At 42.1% G+C, this 20,382-nt stretch overlaps 1 protein-coding gene across 3 annotated transcripts in view; it reads right to left on the bottom strand.

The window, feature by feature from the left end:
- Nucleotides 1–6,094: 6,094 nt before the first annotated feature.
- Nucleotides 6,095–20,382, bottom strand: part of ZDHHC2 (zinc finger DHHC-type containing 2) — a 72,626-nt gene continuing 58,338 nt past the window's right edge. For all 3 annotated transcript variants that reach the window (XM_006015855.2, XM_025207427.1, XM_025207421.1), the window contains 2 exons: nt 19,961–20,038; nt 6,095–10,124 (listed from right to left, as the gene is read on the bottom strand). In XM_006015855.2, the coding sequence (XP_006015917.2) occupies nt 19,998–20,038 (41 nt within the window). In that variant the 3' untranslated portion in view covers nt 6,095–10,124; nt 19,961–19,997. The remainder of the gene's footprint in view (nt 10,125–19,960; nt 20,039–20,382) is intronic.

The raw sequence follows: 20,382 nt of genomic DNA, 5'->3' as shown, positions 1-20,382 counted from the left end.
CCCCCCGCCGCCCCCCCCCCCCCCCCCCCCGGGAGGGCTGGAAGCAGCAGCTGGAGGGAGGGGAAGCCCAGAGCTAACAGCAATGAATTCATGCAGTTGGAGAAATAGGGGGAACAGCAGTTGAGCAGAAGCTTGGGGGCTGTAACTTTACCCTGGGTGGGCTTCATGAGTGACCTCTTGGACAGGCATCTGGGCCTTAAGCTCCCTTATTCTTTCTATTCCTATGCCTTTGGCTGATGTCAAAGCATGAGTGAAAGAGTAGTTCAGTCCCTTTACAACCTTTAATGCTTTTGCTGAGCAGGCCAACTTCTGTTTTTGGCATCACAGAGTTATTATTCCTCTGTAGACTGATGCCTATACTTGCTTAAATGATTGGAGAATGTAATCCCTGGCTTTATACAGCAAGGCAACTGATTTCTTCCCCCCCTTTCCCCTTCCCTGTATTTCAGATTATCCCATAACCCTTGTTGCAGGTATTTGACTATCATAAATAAGTTCCCTGCTGCATATTAAGAACTAGACTTCACCAGGTTTCTTCCTAAAGTCGGGCTAGAAACCCAGCTGGGCCAAGAAAATGAGTGCCTGCCAGGGCCTGAAGCAGGCTGAGAGGAAGCAGGCACAAGCCATCCTCTATTGACCACCTAGAGTAAGGCAGTGATTGTCACCCAAAATATGGCTAATTTGCCAGGTGGCAAGATAACCAAGTAATCAACTGTTCCAATGATGGGTGTTGTAAGCCAAACCTTGCTAGGCAAATGCCCATCAGAAAGGGAGCTGGAGCGGAAGTGGAGTAAATGGAATGCAGATTTTGATAGTGAATTTGGAGAAGGAGATTTCTCATTCAGGACTCCCATCTATTTCTATTTCCTGGTTATACAGGAAGAGTTGCTGTGTGGCTCAGAAACTATGGGTGAGTATAGCCTGCCAGGTGTATGCATAGTCCTTCAGTCCCTGACCCCTACCCACCCTGACTTTTGCTTGTTTTCTTTTATTCTGTCAGCACATGGCAGTAGGAGAAGGGGAAACATGTTTATCTCCATTTCTGTGATGCCATTCAGGGCTGTTGCAGTCAAATTTAGTCATGCTAGTAGTAAAAATGCTACTTCTGTGGGAAGGCTTCTAACAATGCCTATGTGCAGTTATGCTGCTATGTTAGTGTTGCTAGATGCTGTTCCTTTTTTGGTTCTGTCCTGTGATCTTGTTGCTTAGCGCTGTCTTGCCCACAAAAAATCCCTACAGGACAGCGGTGCTGACTTTGTGATATCTAGCAGTTGAGGTGACCTGCATCAGTTGTCAATGCACTGAGGGACAAAATGTGAGTGTGTTCATGAAATCAGGTTTTGGGGGGCAGGAAATGAGGCCTGGTAATGGCATGTGCACTGGTAGTCTGCTGCACTTCACCTATTGCATTGTACAATGTGATGAATGCAGTAGACAAATGTTAGCTTCATAACCTGAGGATTAGTATGGTTTTGATACGACTGGATCTTCTGTACCTCTCGGCTTATGAACTGTCTTCCACCCTCCATTGCCCTGCCCCCATGCACACCATTTCCAGGAAGTTGTAAATTCAGGCTCAAATATTTTCTTCTTTAGCAAATTTTCCTATATGCCTTAATATGATCCATATCAAAAGGGCTAGGGAATAGTCATCTGCTATGGAAACAGCGTATTTTTTGGTAGGGCAAGGTAGTGGGAAGAGGAGTGTGAGATGATACAGTGAAAAGTGCTGTTGGCTGCATTTGAACTGGTACTAGTATCCTGCAGCCAAGGGCTTGTTTCCCTGAGCTAACCACTTTACTGAAATTGTACATGCAGCTACTGGTCTCTGTCCTTGTTTCCTTTTGTGATGCAGAAGTTGGGCACTGTTCATCAAAGTGTATGTGGGTTAAGAGTTGCTGAGTGTTGCCGAGGGGCTAGACTGTCTAATGTATAAAGTCTCTGTGGTGCCATTAGTACACAATAAGGGATTTATAATATGACAGTTACTCTAGAATAACTCCCCAGGTACATACTTTTAGTGTGCCCTAAGTGCAAGGCAACTTAATTGACTTTGGCAAAACAAAGCTGTCCAGAGGCTATTCAGGTTTGCTCCATAATTTAAAAGCGTATGTTTTTATCTGCTTGTCTTATTAATACTTTTGTATGTCTCAGGAGTAGAGCTAGGACAGGGAAAGTAAAGGGGTGGGGATGTCAATGAGAGATCTCTAGCTTAAGAAACTGCAGCATATGAAATTCAAACACTGTCTCTTGCTGAACCATCCTGTGTGAAGGGAGTCTGCATGGTGGCTTATCAACATGCACAGCTTTCAGATACTTGCTTCTGCAGTGTTGAGCAATTGGGATTACACCCTGCTGCCTCACTTCAGAGCCCTAACAATCAACCCTGTACTTCCTGAGGCTAGCACTGAACCTGGGAATCTTAAATTCCTTACCATCTACTGCTGATTATAGCTGTGTAACCCACTGACATTGAGTTCAGGTTCTCAGTAGTGATTGGTCCGCCCTTAATCTCAGCTACTACAGATAAGTGTTAGGATCTTGAGGAGTCTGGTTCAAAGGATGCTATTGACCCAGTGGTTCTTCTTCACTGCACATAACTTACTATTCCAGTTCTTTTCAAATTGACTTTGCTGTAGGGGGATGTTTTCTGAATAGAGTTCATAACTACCCTAGTAAAACATAGCTTTTGATGTGCAACACAAAAATGTCAATTTTGCTCATTTGTCATACCATCAAGTTTGAAGGCAAGCCAGTGCTCACTGCTTAAATACTACACAGAAGGATGCTCACTCATTTTCCACTGGAATAACTTAAATGATAGGCAGTAAAAGATGGCAATAGAGTGGTGGTAGAAAAGTCATGATACTGTGCCAAGAATCTGGAGGGCAGTGTGGTCTAATGGAAATGGCACTGGACTGGGAATCATGGGATTTGAGGTACTGCCAGCTGGGCTGCTGATCTGCTACATGGCCATAGTAAGCATTCCATTTCTTTGTAAAACCTCCATCTTATTCTAGATATGCAAGCTCATTAGGGGCAGGGAATCTCATCTTTCCCTGGCCCCAACATAATTTTGGTCTTACTCGGAGCATGTCATACTGCTGAAGGTGTAAAAGACAAACATTTTTGCAATTAGTGTCAGCACTGCTGACTTCAACAGCCGTAGGCTGTGCATCATGAGGCCAAAAGTCTCTCTTCACTTCAGATTCTGAACTTGATTTCCATTGTGATGTGACCAGGCAGCAAAAACATTTCAGTTTCATCTTTCAAGATTTTTGGAATAAATGGCTAATAACTGATGTGAATGACTTAAAAGATTTTATTTTTTCCAGCAGCAATTTTGCAAGATACAAAAATACATATGCTGTTTACAGAGTACAAACAAAAGCAACAAGCTCCTCTAATCTTTGTGCAGTATCTGTTTGTTTAGATTTGGTAATATGTATTTGGGTGTCTTGGAGCCATGGCTGTTAAGTCATTATCTAAAATAGTTCTGAAGCAGAGCTCTAAGTGTTGACTTCCGACAGCTGTTTGAGAGTTTAACTGATAGGACTAAAGACCAGGAAACAATAACACTGCCCCGGTGGTGAGTTGAAAGTATACCTGACCCTCATGATACTGTTTTGTAACCTTGTTTCTTGCTCAAATGCAATTCTGAAGGAAGGTGAGAGCTTTTATTTTGTGTGAAATGAAAGTTTCTCTATGAAGTTACTGTCATCGCCTGTGAATGCTTCTACACAATAAGAAATATAAGAAACTCTAGTAGTAAGTCAGTCATCCTCGAAACATACCTTCTCTATCCACTTTTTGGCAATCAAAACACCTGTAGAATCAGGCTCACTGAAAGATGATTGTGGACCAGTCTGACCTTGGCTACAGCTGAGCCACCATGAAGTAACTACACTGAAATCCTTGGCATTGTACAGATATAAATAAGATAATTGGTCCATTGTTTCTTCCTTTCAACAACTCAGTATTGCTTCATTAATATCACTTCTTTAACCTACATCTTCAAAACACTTCTCCCCTCTCCCCAGCTTTTTCAAGTAGTATCTGCCACAGTTCTGCTTTAAAGTCTATGTGCAATGCTAAACATATTTTCTTAAGGCAGTTGTTGTCCTGTAGAAGTTACCTTCCTGAATGGGACCTGTTTTAGGCTTCAAATGTAGGCTAAAGATAAACAAAAGGCTGCAATATTAGGAGGCCACTTCTTATCCCCTACTTATTTCTTCCTGTACAGAATATACATGGCCAAGTAGGGGGAGGCTCTGCTTCTACAGCTAAGCCGTCTCTACTATCTGAACAAGTTTGGCTTTCTCTGCTATGCTGCCATGTAGACATACCCTAATACATGGGACAACTAGCAGAGAACAAGTGAGAAATTAATCACCAGCCCAAGGGACTTAAGGTGCCCTACTCTCAGGCTTTCCTACTGTCAGTCAAATCACAGAGCATTACTGCTAATAAAAGACAGGAACTAAATACATCAACAACTGAATGGAGGTTGTTCTTGGTTTCACTGAGGCAGTAACAGAGATCTGGATGTAATGAAGAATTTTGTACTGCAGTGTCTAACTTGTAGATCAAAAAAACCCCAGAACTACCTGTTGAGTTGAGAGTTGCTGGACCTAGTCAACAGAATACAATCTGCACAAAGGAGCTACGCTAAGATATTCTTTATATGAACCAAGTAAGGTGCTCACTGTGTCCTTGTAAAACATGACTACCACTGGATGAGGGAGGTCTCAGTGAGCAAAGCACTTGTGGTTTCATTGCATCTCCACAGCCAAACAGAATACAAAACAGATTGTAGAAGCAGTGTACAAACTTCTCCCCCCGTGCCCCTAAACTGCCAGCTATAACCAAAGTTTCTGTTCCTCTGTGATCTCTTTTTGTCCTTGTGAAGAAATTCCTTTGTGCAGTGTCACAGCTTTTATGGGAGATGATTAGGACTCTCTCAAAGGTAAAAGGTAGGTTCAAACCCCCTCCACTGAGCCTGGGGCCCTCATTTGCTTGATGAGTTCTCCCACCACTAGCCCACTACATAAGAGCTGGGCTCCTTCAGCTGTCTTTAAGAAAGTGGCTGTAAATGTATTTTGCAAGAGGCCTGATTGTGCCAGGTCAAACCCCTTCAGAAAATTTAAGCATTGGAATCCCAAAACTGAGCAGAACAATGAGGTTTTATGCAGGCGGTAGACACCTGTAAAAGCAGAATGGCAGGCACCTCAGGAACTTCCAGGTCAAACACTTTTTTTTTTTTTTTAAAGATATAAGCAACTGTGTAGCACAGGAGTTTGAAAAACCTTTGTGACTGTAGTTTGGTGTCACTTGTACTCAAAATGTAATTTAAAATGCTTTTTCTTATACTCAGGCACAAATTGCCAATGGGAAGAGAATGGAAAGAGATGATGGACTGTGCAATACATGCTAGTTATTGCACAGTTCCCTAGAATCAGCCCTGAAACACTGACAACGCTGAACACACTATCCATAAAGTAATTTTAATTACCTCACTGAAAGAATTTTTTTTTATTTGCTGGTAAATTATGGGCCATTTACTTCCATCAATGTTTGCCACGTTCTAAAATGATCGCTGAAGTATTATTACAGAGTGAGGGTAAAACTTTTTTGCATAAACTTATATTTATATTGGTTCAAAGGCATGAGCTTTGAAGTAGGTTGTTGCCTACAAATGCTTATGCCTCTCTGAACCAGCTAGTCTCTTGGAACCATGAGTGACTGGTGCCTCCTGAATCTGGGGGGGGGAACCTGTAGAAGCCACCAAGCCTATTAGGGACACACACACACACACACCAGCCCTACCGACAGTATCAGTGTCAGCCATTGTGGGGGCACGTGCACCCCCTACCAGTTGCCTATGCTTGGAGCTGCTCAAATTAAAGTGCCTGCAGTGTCACATGTATCCGCATCCCCATGCTCAAAAATGGCGGGGGGGGTGTTTTAACTAAAGCTCAGTGGGCCCCCCCCCCCCACTGCCATTTTTCAACGTGGGGACACTGAAGCATGTGATGCTGGAGTCTGCTGGACTGAGGTAATTACCATGCTCCAGCAGACTTGATTAACTGAGTCTGCTCCAATGTGCAGAAATTACAACATGTCAGAGCAGCCTCACTGCACATATATAGGTGCCCTAAGATGCCATCCTGCCCTGCCTTCTGCCTGACTTCAGACAAAACACAGCTAACCACCTCCCTTAATTTTTAGTAAGTGCCATTAAGCTACACAAATAAGGATGGAAGAAGAAGGTTAAAGATTACTTTGCCTCTACTATGTATATGATAGATTTGCTGCACAAAGCATTTAATCACATATATACTACATTAATAGCTGTTAAGTTTGTACACCAAAATATGTAGAAACACTTACAAAAATGATTTCAGCCCATACACTACACTGGGACCAAGATAATCAAGGGACATAACAGAAACAGTGGTTAAGAGTACTGTGCTAAGTAGCATCATGCACTAAAACATGAGCAGTTTTAACCACATTCTTCCTTCATCCTGGCAGTCTCAGATTTTGATTAAAGACCTTCTGTCCTTAACTTCTGACTTATGCCTGGAAAGACTTCAAACATTTACTAAAAATGAATATATTTTTTTAAGAAGGCTAGCTTTCATTCATCTAATATATTCAACTTCCGTACCAACATTTGTGTGCTAGTTTAGTTTTACTTGAAAACTAATCTCTGAACTGTAGACTGCAATCTAACTATTTTCAAAATCCCTTCTCTTCAAACATCTTTCAAGTATATATTGAAAACATGGCAGTACCTAACTTACTGTTATAAACTGATTTAATGGGAGCAGCTCATTAACATTTAGATTCTCTCTGTTCTTCATAAAAATAGTTTTACATTTGATGAGATTTTAGAAATTACAACAAAACATTTCAGTTACATAATTTGAGTACAGGATCTGTGTATTTACTTCCTGTTTTACTCTACTAATAGTTTATTCAACCTATTCACAAACCTGAGTATCTAGCAATATATATGGTTGTCTCCATATGCAGTAACTTAATTGCAATTTAGTTATGGATCCAGATCCGCCTGGCTAGACTCATGCTCATCCTGTAACCCACTGAAATTACGTGTCAGAGGTGTGCAGGGGTGTCTATACATAGCAAACTTGAAGCCATATTTTACAAAAAGTAGCCTATGGATAAGGTTCCATGTCTACAACATTTTCAGGTTGTTTCAATAAGTATACAGCATTTTGTTCATACACGTAAAAAACAAAACAAAACCAAGTCTTACATATTGCAGCCTGACAAAGTGCCTAGCAAAGTTATGTAAAACACAGGATTCAATGTAATCTGACAGCCAACATTATTATGCTCTTGCTCCAGATACCAAAAGTCCTCACAATTGCATTGTAACAACATAATTGCTGAACCATAGAGTTTTTTTTAAATAACTCAATTTTCCATCCCACATACAAAGCAAAGTAGTTCCCAAGCCAAGACCATACTCGGAAACGATACCCTAGTGCTGGATCACCTCATCTTATAAAAGGTGGAAGAGGGATACTCTGCAAAGAACTCCACAGCCTTCCCCTAAAATGGTTCTTAATGGGGAGAGAGGGGGTAAGGGAGGTGGAAGGTTGATGTTACAGAGGCTGCTGATACCTTCTCCATGGAAAGTAAGGGTAAGAGATCTATGTTTGGGTACAACTCCTTACTAGGCCAGCCGCATTAAACAGAATTCCACCTTCTCAATATCACATGATATGTAGGTAAGTTCAATGCACGCTTCTGTGAAAGAAACCCCCAGCTCAATAATTATGTGAAAACAAGTAAAAGTATACAAATACAACAACATTAGGAACTGAAGATATATTCATTTGCTACTTCTGACAGTTACCAGCCTTTAAATAAAACACTGATACAAAATAAGCTCTTGGCAGAATAACACACAACAAAGAATGTACTGTGGAAACTCAATTTCAGAATGTTTATGTGCATCACATAAACCATGTGCTAACTTCAAAGACTAGTTTAAAAATATTACATTTAGGGATCATATTCTGGCACTTCTGGTAACAGAATCTGAGCTGTCTTCAGATCAGTAAAACAAAAAAACAAACAAAACAAAACCCAAACCCTACCCTGCCTTTATATAAAAAAACCCAAATGTTAAAACTATGAATTGAAAATATATCAAAACTGTTAGTCCATGTCAGATCAACCATTATCACTTTAAGAAGAATATTTTAAAAAGTGAGCCAAAGGAAAAAATTTGGCCTAATCTGGAATTACTTGCTGTAAAAGAGGTATAATGATAATGGTTTTCTGAAACAGTACCGAAACAAAAAGGTAACAATAATATATTCTGATTTATTCCAGTTCCTGTGATCTAAACAGTTTCGTTCAGAAAGGTTTTTTCTTCCTGCAATTATAAATATACAAAGTAACTTCAAATCATTTTAACAGAGGAAGGTGAAGGGGAACTTGTTGCGTGAGAGTGCATACCTGCTGTTCTGACAACCATTTTATCTCCTAACTCATATATTGTTAAATGAGCAAGACCAGAATGGAATGGGTTTAAAGTTAAAACTGTTTAGCCTCACTTACTCCTATAGAGGAGCAGACAAACATAAAAGTTGTATCAGAACAGTTAGCAGCAGCAGAATTGTTCTGTCTGTCCACACTAACATAATTCTGTAATCCAATTCGACTTTCTCTGGAGTTCCAAGGACTAAATCTGCAGATCTGCTTCATCTGTGTACCAATTCCATAACCTCAAGTGTCATTTTTATAAAGCTTTCTTTCTAGCTAGTCTAGAAAGTATAAGCAAACAATTTTAAGAATTGTTTTGTGATTAGCATGATTACCATGCATTTTGTGTAAACATTTTGCAGTACCATTAATGAAGTGCATAAAAAGGCACAAGATTTGTGTGTCTGAAGCTTTCTTGGCTTTAGAAATTAATACATCTTTTAAAATCTGTCTGGTAAAAGCTCTGATCCTATGAAAGCCAGTATCTGATTTTGAAAATGTACACATCTGGTTTAATTGAAAAGTGTTTTTTAATGGGAATCAGTTTGGCTTTTGATCAGATGCTCAATGTCCCTGCTATAGTATAAACGCTATGTTTTGACAACAAAATATAGTCTTCTTGTATGTACATACCATTACTTTCTGATAATGCAATAGGAAATGCAGGAAAGACAAAGGTAAAATCATTATCATGCCATAAGAAGCAGACTGGTTTTGCGTAATGGTGTTTCTTGAAAAAACACAATTTAGAGTATGCTTTTTGGTTCAAGTGTTCCGTAAGCAATATTAAAACCGCACACTGTTTTTCTGTTATTTTCCAAATGAAAGCACAGAAACTGATTGCACTGTGCTGTGCAGCTCTAACTGAAAGCCTTGATCTAAACACCAACCTTTAGAGAGAGCCCATTTTAATGTAGGCTTCTTATTCTATTCAGAATTAAGATTAACCCTGATAGTAAGCATACCATCCAGTCAGATAAGAAGTTATTCCAACAACTGAGTATTAGAATTCAATGGTGAGATCTGTCCATAGAAAATAAGGGGATGGAATTTGCAATCAAGTTACCAAAACATTCTAAAATATTTCAGTCAGTTTGGTTTCAAATCAGAATTAGCTTATTCAAGACTGAAATGAAAACATGGTACCTGATTAATCAGCAAGCTAGATAATCCTCAGTAATAACACATAATACTTTTTCCATGGATGAAGTCAGCAGTGCAAACTCAATCTTATTTATGGCCACTGTAATAGTTTGGTTTATATGCAAGGAATTTATATTTTTCCTGTGCTATCATAATAAAAGTAAAAATCAGTCTCAGAATTTGCACAGTAGTAATTTTTGTCCAACCCACTAGTCAATCTCAATTCTTATTTATAATACTCAGAATTTCCTTCATCATTTTAACAATAATTTGTGTAAGCTGAAACATTCTTTATACAATTCAAAAATGTCAATGTTTCAAGCAATGACATGGAGACAGCTAATGAGCTGTCAATATTTTTCAGAGCATATCCACGCAGGAGCAGACAGGAACAGCTGGCCAACAGAGGCTGATTTCTGGAAGACATGCCTTCCTTCCATCAACAGCTTTATTTTGAACTGGAACAGAACATAAAATCCAAACACATTTTTAAAGCACAGGGAAATTTAAGAATTACATTAATTATATTTTTTGCAGTAACTTACAAGGAAAAAAAGTCATATTTGAATATAATGTACAAGGGAAATAAATCAACTAGAAACTGGCAAGAGCATGCCCTTCACATCAATCAGTTTCAGCCCATAATGATCAAAAGCTGCTATTATTTTGTGGTCCACTGTTATTTGAACTTAAACAATAATCTCAGTTCAGTTCCTACAGGTTATCTGCATAACTAAATAACTCCTGCTGCAAGAAATACTGATGTCAATCTTTTTTTGCAGTGTGAGTAGAAGAATGACTATATAGACTAACCTCCTTTCCTGACTAGCGGTGCAATCAAGTTTATGGCACATTGTCAGGGATGTGGGTTACAGCCCAGGTGACAGAATGATACTTTGAAGAATTCAGTTTCCACTGTCAGCCCTGTGCCTGTCACATCCACTACATTTACTGTTTCTGAACTTTAGCAAGCAGAATATAGCAACTCAAAACAGTTTTACATAAATGAAACCTAGTCGACACAAATATACAGCTTTGCAATTAACAATAAAAGTATTAACCATGCAAAAATTTGCAATAGGCACCCAAATAAAATTTGAATACAAATCAATGGTACTTAACCACTTTTTTTTGTTACTTTTCTAATGAATCTCCTGTCAGTGATTCATATAAAATTAGCTGCATCTCTGAGCTTTTAAGTGAAAGCTCAAAAAAAATCATGACTCAATTAGTAAGATCAGAAAGCTAGTTAAGTTACTCATCCAATCCAGGAACAGGATCAATAGCATATGAATCATGCAAACAAAAATTAAAGCTCAAATATTGTTTTTTAACTAGCTGCTTGCCAGCTGTTTACACACAAGAATAATTCACTGAAAAAAATCATTGAAATAAATCAGATTACAAATGCACTGAAAAAAATCCACACACTGTTCACAGAACATTTACAAGACAGATATGCTTAAATGTGTTAAATTATTGATTATGCATTATTTACTCAATAAATGTCTCTCATTGCTAATATTAATGTTGGGGTAGGAGCTTTGAAAGCATAACATTTGTATGTTGGTAATTCTCATGGCTATGGGATTTTCTGTTTGTTGTTTCTTGCAGAGGCATAACATTCAAAGAACACACCTGGGGCAGTCCTCTCTCATCCTTCCCCCACTAGACTAAATGCAGGAGCAGCAACAAGAAGTGGCATGGGCAATGTGTGTCATTGAGGATGACATATTTGTAACAGGGTGGGTTGACCCTTTAAAATGGAGCAGACAACCCTGTTACAGAAGCTCAGTTGTAGGTTATCTAATGATGAAAGAGTAATTAAAACCCCAGAGGAGGAGGAAGTTAGGGGAAGGAGGCAGACAGGACCCCAGATAAGCTGGCCACCAGCAAGCACCATGCAACAGTACAGGGTCAAAGCTAAAGGGCTTCTCCTTCCAACCAGAGAAGAGTTGAGAGTTGTATTTGCTTATTTGTTTGTTTAGCTCAAATTCCACATTTGGTATACAGGACTGGCTGAAGAGCTCTCAAAGGACCAAAGCAGGCAAAGTTGGCAGCACGCAAGCCAACATACTTAGTGTTCTGGGAATCATAAACCTATAGAGCACCAGTGGAATTCATTGTCACTGGAAAGGCAACTTTCACCCCATTTTTTGCTGCCAAAGCCCATGTTGGGAGGGCAAAACATTGCTGAATTTGGTAGCAAAAAATGGTGTCAGTTCTCCCCAAGGCAGCAGCAAAATAGACTGCTACTCTATAAAGCTACAATTTTCCCAGAACACCTTGCACTCCATGACACTACTTGTGCCAGCTGCTTCCTGCATGGGTCCCTGGGGTTTGTTCCTATAGGTGGTGCTTAGGGCATATGCCCCACATGTCCACTCCACATACTCTACTGGTTTCTAGCTACTAACATTTTGGGATTTCTAGATCTCTGTGTAAGTTTTTATGCAGAGAGCTGAGAGTGTACTTCCCATAGTGACAAAGGAGTAGGAATGAATGTCTGTGGGTGTCTGGCAACCTGAGATCCTGTTGGAATGATTACTTTAATGTTGTTCAGATGGTGCTACATTGTGTGATTAGTGTAAACGTTCAGGTCTGAAGAGTTAGCAGCTTTGGACTAGCATCATTTTTTCTTTTTTTGTTTAAAACATAAATCTATTCCTTTTTTTCCCCTAAAGAATAAACTGAGTGCAAACTTCAGAAGATAAAACTTCTCATTGGCTTGGCATGACTTGAGAAATCTTATATTTTACTGACAATATCCATCAGAATACCATTTGTTTTTCTCTGCAGTTTAGGATTTCATTCTCTTGGTCCCATGAGCTATCAACTGGTCACACACAACATACTGTCACATCATTTCTTGGCTGCAAAACATCAATGCTGTAGTTATGCTAAAGTCCAAATTTAAGCAAAGTAAATGCTTAGGAGGTCACACATACATTATGTGTAGGGGTCTACCTAATATTCCAGCTGAAGAGTCCAAAATTCACAGCCAGATTGTGGTGCCAGCTGCCATTTTAACAGCCTTTTTGTGGTGTTCTCCCACCCCACCCACTGATTGGCCGAGGGGTCCCAGTGGTTCCGCCTCTCACTGCTGATTGGCTGAGGGGCTGAAACCGCAGTATAATTACCCAAAAAACCATTAACCGACAAGTTAAGTAAGCATTAAGCATTCAATTAAACTCTAAACTAAAACGTCTCATGATGTCTTATGAAAGTAAAGCTATACACACCATGAATTTTAACTAATAACATTACTATAATTACATTGTGACAGGGGGCCATCCCAGGGCCGGGTATCACATCAGACTGTCCCCCTGTCTAAGTAGGGCAGTTCACCCAGTCTCACCTGCCATGACTTTGCTGTTTCTAAAACTGGTGTATAAAATTCAGAAGGCTGCCTATTTTACTGCCCCGATGCAAGGGGGCTCTGATCTTCCCTTATTGTGTCCCATGCCTCCATGCTTGAGATGGCATCCTCAAGCTGCTCTATGTTCCAGCTTGAGGCCGGGCCAAACTCATCCCCTTACTACGCCTCATGCATACTTCCTTTCACTCCACCCCATTGGGCCTCATTCATACCACCCCCTTCTTGTTGGGGCCTCTCACACTCTGCCCTCTTACATGCTGCCCCTCACTGGGCCATACCCAACCTGGCCTGTTTCTCTGAGCAACTGTGTAGGCCATCAGGCTTGCCTACTTACACTCCTTGGCTGGCCAGCACGCAGCTTCTCAGGCCCTGTCGTAACCCTCATCTGAATGGTGACCAGCCAATTCACTTTGCCCTGGGCAGAGCTCTGACCCAAGCCCCTCTCCGGGTAACTCATCACTCTCGCTCCCTCCTTAGGGTCGACTACTTGCCCTTTTGACTTGGCCCCACCACGTTTGAGGACTTACCAAGTTCTCCCTCTGACCCAACACGTGGCCTCACCACGTCTGAGGACTTAGTGGGGTCTCAGCCTCTGGCCCAACTGTGGCCTCAGACATCCATAGACTTTCCTTGGCTTAAGTGCCCCCTCCCCGGGGCTTTAACTTATGTCCTCCTGATAGCACCTTCCAACTATGCCCTCTCACCAGGATCTCACACTTATGCCCTCTCGCTAAGGCTTTCCATATATGCCCTGATTGTTGGGACCTCCAGGGTCTTGCACCCCATGGGGCTCAGATGCCCGGAGATATGCCTGGCCCCCATACCTGTCCCTGGGTCTAGGTAACCCACCAGGATGTGGGGGCTGTGGTTTTATGGCACCCCTCCTCGCCTTTCACTGGGGAGGCAACTAGCCTGGCATTTGTGGGGGACTCTTCCACCATGGACAGCCCCACCAGACCACTCTTCCCCGACAGAGTGCAGTTTCTGGTCATGCCCAGGATCAAGCAGGCCTACCTGCCTTGGTCTTACCCCTACTGGGCTGTGTGTCATTGTTTCAGCCTGCTGTGTTGCTGAGCCTTCTCCCCCTAGACAATGATGCCCCACCCCATTGAGGGGACCTTCAGCCTCCTTAGGCCCTGGCCCTGACTCCAGGCCAGTCAGGGTGCCAGATAGCCCCATCATGGCCCAGGCCTGCTCCTTGCATTGGGCTTCATTGCCCTTCAGCCTTCCAGCCCTGGCCCTCTTGCAATGACCAGTCATGGTGCTGGGACCAGAACACCTCAGCAGCTGACCTCCTTAAGCAGTAGGGGTCCCCTCCTGGGCCCCACTATACAGCCCTCTCACTCTGGGCTTACTCAGGGCCCCAGAGGTCTTAATAACATGGCTCTGCTCTCAACTGGCCTCACCTGAGCCCCAGGTCTCACCCCTGTTCCATGCCAGGGGCTTACCTAGCCCCTGTATAGGCCTGTAAACCATAAGCTCCTGCCCAGGCTGGGTCCTAAGTCTTCTCTCTTGGGGCTTGGGCCCCTAGGAATCTCCTACCATCCCCAAAGTTCCTCCCTTACCGCCAGGTGTTGTGAGCAGCAGCTGAGCTGGGTGTTGTTCTCTCAGGTGCTGGCAGCACACTGCTGGCTTGGCTCTATGGGCCTGGATCTAAAATAGCCACCTCATCAGGGCTGACCTGCACCTTCCTGCCCTCAGCCTTAAAGTGGCAGGCACCCAAAGGTGCACTGTTACACACCTTCCCCCTTAAAATGGCTACCAGGGGTGGATGGGGGAGAGAGGGTATCCCTGCTGTTTACTCTGCAAGCTTCTCTGAAGCCTCCTGCAGCCCACTAAGTGGTGAGCACCCCAATGGTACTCCACCACATACATTTATAATGTTATTATTAACAATGTAAAAAAGAGTTTAGCAATACTCAATACTAACCTTGAGACAGGCACTTCATGTTAGCTGTTAAATGCTAGCATGCAGCATCCACTGGCAGTTGCCACTGACATCCTCTGTCTCTGTGATGTGACTACTTGTCCATACAGTAAGATCACATGCTTGGCATCCACTGAGTTGGTTGGAATAGTGAGACAGTATTTTGTCAGGGCATACAGATGTTGAAATTAATCAGAAACAGATTCCCAAAATGCAGTAACAGTCACAGTCATCCGGCACTCTTTGACAAAGTTCATGTAAGGAGCACATTCCTCGACATGCTCTTTTTGCCATCCAAGGATTGATTTCAGTAGCTGAAGGTCAAAAATCAGGCTCAGTAAAGGTGCCAGTCCTAAGTCATGGATTCAGCCTCTCATTAGGTCCCCCTCACTCCATTTGCTCCAAGGCACCTGACTGGGGTCAAAAATGCAAAAAGCACTAAGCACTAAGAAGGCAGCCAGCTGTATAAACCATGGTGGTAGTGATGGGTTGTACTTATGGTATTCGTTCAATTTAACACCTACGGCCTGGAACAGGTCACTTCTTTGCTGGTTTTCATGATGACAGCTTGATGATTCTTGTGATACTGTGTCTTCAACCCAACTTATCAAAACTATCAGCTGCTTATGTGCATGGTGGCTCACAGCCTATCAGCTTTCAAACCACGTTAGATGCTCCACAGACTGGGTGGCATTTTCTACCACAAACTTCACTTGATCTTGAAATGTTTCCTTGCTCCAGGAGATTGTTTAGCTTAAGCATGCACTGCGTGCCAGGTGTGATTTCCAGCTCCTCAGACACACATTGCCGGTAGTATTGTATATTCTTGGTGTGGTAACAGACCACATTGAACCACAAATTCCACCTTGTGAGCCCTAGTTCTGGTGGCAGCGACAGTCACATGTGGGTCCCCACTTTGCCCGATGAGGGACTCCCTGTACTGGAGCTTATGGCTTGGACAATACTTGAAGACTTTCTTGAAGGAGAGCAGGCTATCCACATCAGGGTATTGCATGTCACTTTTTAAAGACAGAATGTGTGCACTGCAGGTGATATGAACTGGACTGGCATCATTCCATGGAGCACAACAGAAAAAGCCCTGCACGTATACATGGCATTGTTGGACAGAAATGCTTAGACCTTATTCAATTCTGAGTCAGTTGACAGCAGCCTTCACTGCAGCCTGAGCCATGGAAGAAAAATTGACAGATGTAAGGTAGACCAGATCTATTTGAAAAACAGGTAGGTCCCACCCAGTCTGTTCAGCTTCCACATACAAATAAAATGTGCAAGACGATTATCTTGAGGGTCGGTGGTTTCATAGACCACAATGGAGATGGATTAATACACTGCCAATGAAGACTTTGTGGACTGTACATATGAAGCAATCACTGCAAGGAGACAGTCTTGGCAAAGCTTGTTTGCACATGAGAAACATCCAGCACTTGGCACATTTTTGTTCAGGTAGTCCCTTAACTTAGGGTCCCTCGTTTCTTTTTCTGACCTTCAGCCTCTGCAACACCTTTTTGCTTCATGTGTGCCTCAGACTAAGTGTTGATCTATACTGTTTTTCCTTGATACATCCAGGGTCGGGTTGCAGGTGGTACAGAACAATTTGCCTCCATCTGCAGGCAAGGTCCCTGCAGAATACTGCCTTATATGATTCAAAGCTGAAACATATTTTGCCTTCTTGGAGGATTTCTTCTCACTATTCAATCTCCTCAGGCTGCAGCATGCCACAGCAACATGCTTCTGCTGCCTCAAATGATGTCACAGGCCTTTCTCTTCTTTGACTGGTCCTGGACTGGCACCTGTTCTGAGCCTAAGTCATGGATTCAGCCTCTCATTAGGTCCCCCTCACTCCATTTGCTCCAAGGCTGCAGGGTTTCTTGCTCCTTTCTTTGCTTGCTGGAAAGTTTTTTATTTCTAGGCAATCCTGCCAAAATCATGGAGACCACTGGTTTTTTTGTGGAAGACACGTGATTTTGGGTTTTCCACAAAAAACATGAAATTGTGATTTCAGTAGGTCCCTAATTACATGCCTCCAAAGGCCACCATTGGGCCACATGTAGAAGTTCTGGCACTTTCGCCACTGCCTCCGCTGGTCGCTGGCTGGCTGCTGGGGGACCTGTCCCCCTGGTCATGCCTTGCTAGTGCCTCCAAGCTCTCCAACTTGGGAGGCACCAGTCGCCCCGCCCATGTCCAAAGGTAGTGTTTCTAGTAATTAATGTAATCCATTTCAGTTTCTTTTGGGCATAAAAAGGAAAATAAAGTACAAATATATTTTTCCACCTGTACAACTGAATGTTTTTTCAGGTCTTTGCCTGCCTCATTTGATTCAAAAGGTACAGTGATATCAAAAGATTGAATTCAGGTTTAAAGTCAAACTAAAATTTTAAACCTTACTTTTTCAATAATTTGCTGTAAGCCTTGAGCAAGTCGCAATTTATGTTTGTTTTCCTCATAGGAAAATAATAGTTGCATACTCACACCTAAAGTCTATGTAAAATTTATCATAGAATCATAGAAAATTAGGGTTTGAAGGGATCTCAGGAGGTCATCTAGTCCAACTCCCTGCTCAAAGCAGGCCCATCACACAACTACATCATCCCATCCAAGGTTTGTCTAGCCTAATATTAAAAAGCTCCAACAGTGGAAATTTCACAATCTCTGTGGGTAACCTTTTTCAGTGCTGGGTAACTCTCCTTGCAAGAAAGTTTTTCCTAATATCTAACCTAAACCTGCTTGCACCATAGTCACCATAAATTGCTCCTTGTTCTGTCACCTGCCACCACTGAGAACAGTCTAGCTCCATCCTCTTTGGAACCACCCTCCAGGTAGTTGAAGGCTGCTATTAAATCTCTCCTTGGTCTTCTTCAGACTAAAGTCGAGTTCCCCCAGCCTCTCCTTGTAAGTCATATGCCCCAGATCCCTAACCATTTTCATAGCCCTCCAATCTGTCCACATCCTTTTTATAGTGGGGGGCTGGCCACAGCACTCCAGATGTGGCCTTACTAGTGTAAAATAGAGGAGAATAATAACTTACCTTGATCAGCTGGCAACGCTCCTACTAATGCAGCCCAGTATGCCGTTAGCCTTCTTTGCAACTATGGCACGCTGCTGGCTCATATTCAGCTTATTATCCACTGTAATGCCCAAGTCCTTTTCTGCAGAGCCAGTCAGTCCCCAGCGTGTACTGGTGCATGGGATTGTTCTGTCCCAAGTGCAGGACTTTGCACTTATCCTTATCGAGCCTCATGAGATTTCTTTTGGTCCAATCCTCCAATTTGTTCAGGTGTCTCTGAATCCTAGCCCTAACCCCCAGCATATCTACTACTGCCCCCAGCTTGGTGTTATCTGCAAACTTGCTGAGGGTGCACTCCATCCCATCTTCCAGGTCACTGATGAAGATAGTGAACAAAACTAGTACTAGGACCAACCCCTACCTGGGGCACTCCACTTGGTACTGGCTGCCAACTAGACATTGAGCCATTGATTACCACACTTTGAATCCAGTGATTCAGCCAGTTTTCTATCCACCTTAGAGTCCATTCTTCCAACCCATACTTCCTTAGCTTGCCTGGGAGAATGTTGTGGGAGGCAGTATCAAAAGCCTTAGTAAACTCAAGGTACCACATCCACTGGTCTCCCCACATCCACAGAGTCATCTCATCATAGAAGGTGATCAGGTTGGTCAGGCATGACTTGCTTCTGGTGAATCCATGCTGACTGTTCCTAATCACCTTCTTCTCCTCCAAATGCTTAGAAATGGAGTTCTTGAGGACTTAACTTCATCATTTTTCCAGCGATTGAGGTGAAGCCGATTGGCCTGTAGTTCCCCAGATCCTCCTCCTCACCTCTCAGAGATGGACATTTATACACACATACCTTTCTGTTCCACAACATGTCGGAGACCCGCTGCTTCGGAGAGACTTGATTAATCAGGTCTGCTCCACATGCAAGCTGACTCACACTGTGCTATGCTGTGTGCAATTGTATAAGTGTCGAAATGCACGTCAGCATGCAGAAAATGGCGGTGGTGCACTTTTGATCTAAAGCACCTCCAAAGTGTTTTAGTTCAAAAGTGCACCGCCACCATTTTCTGCATGCTGATGTGCATTTTGCTACTTATGCAATAGTATGCGTAGCAGCGTTGAGCGCTTACACACGTAAAAAAGCTCTGGATTTACCCTTTTCCAGTCATCTGGGACCTCTCCTGATCTTCGTAAATTTCAAAGATAAATGGCCAGTCGCTCTGTAATCACAACAGCCAACTCCCTCAGCACGGTTGGATGCATTGTGTCTGGCCCCATAGACTTGTAAACAACCAGCTTTTCTAAACAGTCCCTATAACCTATTATTTCACCATTGATGGCTGCTCACCTCCTCCCCAACCTGTGCTGCCAGCTGCAGAATTTGGGAATTGACCTTGCCTGTGAAGACTCAGGTAATGACTGATTACCCGTAATCATTGAATAATATATTTTTAAATTATTATTTAAGAAATATGTTTCATGTTTTGGGGGTTGTAGTCATGTTGGTCTAAGGACAAAGGTAGACAAGGTTCTTGGGGTAAATGTGATATCTTTTATTAGACCAAATAATAGTTGGAAAAGTTGTTCTTTGCAAGCTTTCGGGTACAAACATCCTTTTTCAAGCAGAAGGAGAACCTGAAGAGAAAGAAGGGTGTTTGTACCTGACAGCTTGCAAAGAACAATTTTTCAAACTATTTAGTTGGTCTAATAATAGATATCACATTTACCCAAAGAACCTTGTCTATTTAAGAAATAAGCACTTTAGAGTAAGCAGGGGAAATTACATCAAGTAATACTTGATGTAGTAACAAAATTAAACTAGAACAGGAAAACCTTGAAATTATTGACAAAGTAACTGTGAGCAAAAGAAGGAAAAAAAAAAAATCTCTGTAGTAATTTTACTTCTGTAAAGAAACACCAAACAGTTGGAAGGCAAAAAAGAGTCTAACGTACCTTTTCTTAGTTATTCAGATGTTGGCTTTAAGAGTGACTAGGTTTCATTTTCCATGGCTAGTGCAGGATTGCTCATACCTTTGGAGATCAAATAGGACAGAAAATAATGTTTTTTAAAGGGAACCTCATGTTGTTTTTAAATAGACATTATTCAAAGTAATGCTAGTCATTCAAGGCAAGCTTTTTAGCTTTGCTTCACCAACCATTTGTATAAGCAATTACTGTAAGGAAAGACATGTCTAATTATGAGTAACTAGAATTCTACCTCTAACAGAGCCTTTTTTTTTTTTTTTTTTAACCTTAATAGTACCTATAGCATGCATGCAATCCTCTTCTCTTTACAGCAACTCCCTGAATTGTTCCAACTGTGGCTACTGCTGGAATTTCTGGGTTCCCCCTCCCTCTGGCTTTTGCTTGCTGCC

This window comes from Alligator sinensis, unplaced genomic scaffold (assembly GCF_000455745.1).
Source record: "Alligator sinensis unplaced genomic scaffold, ASM45574v1 scaffold528_1, whole genome shotgun sequence".
NCBI lineage: Eukaryota > Metazoa > Chordata > Crocodylia > Alligatoridae > Alligator > Alligator sinensis.
The sequence above is the reverse complement of the archived record's forward strand: the minus strand, read 5'-3'. Positions and strand labels throughout refer to the sequence as shown.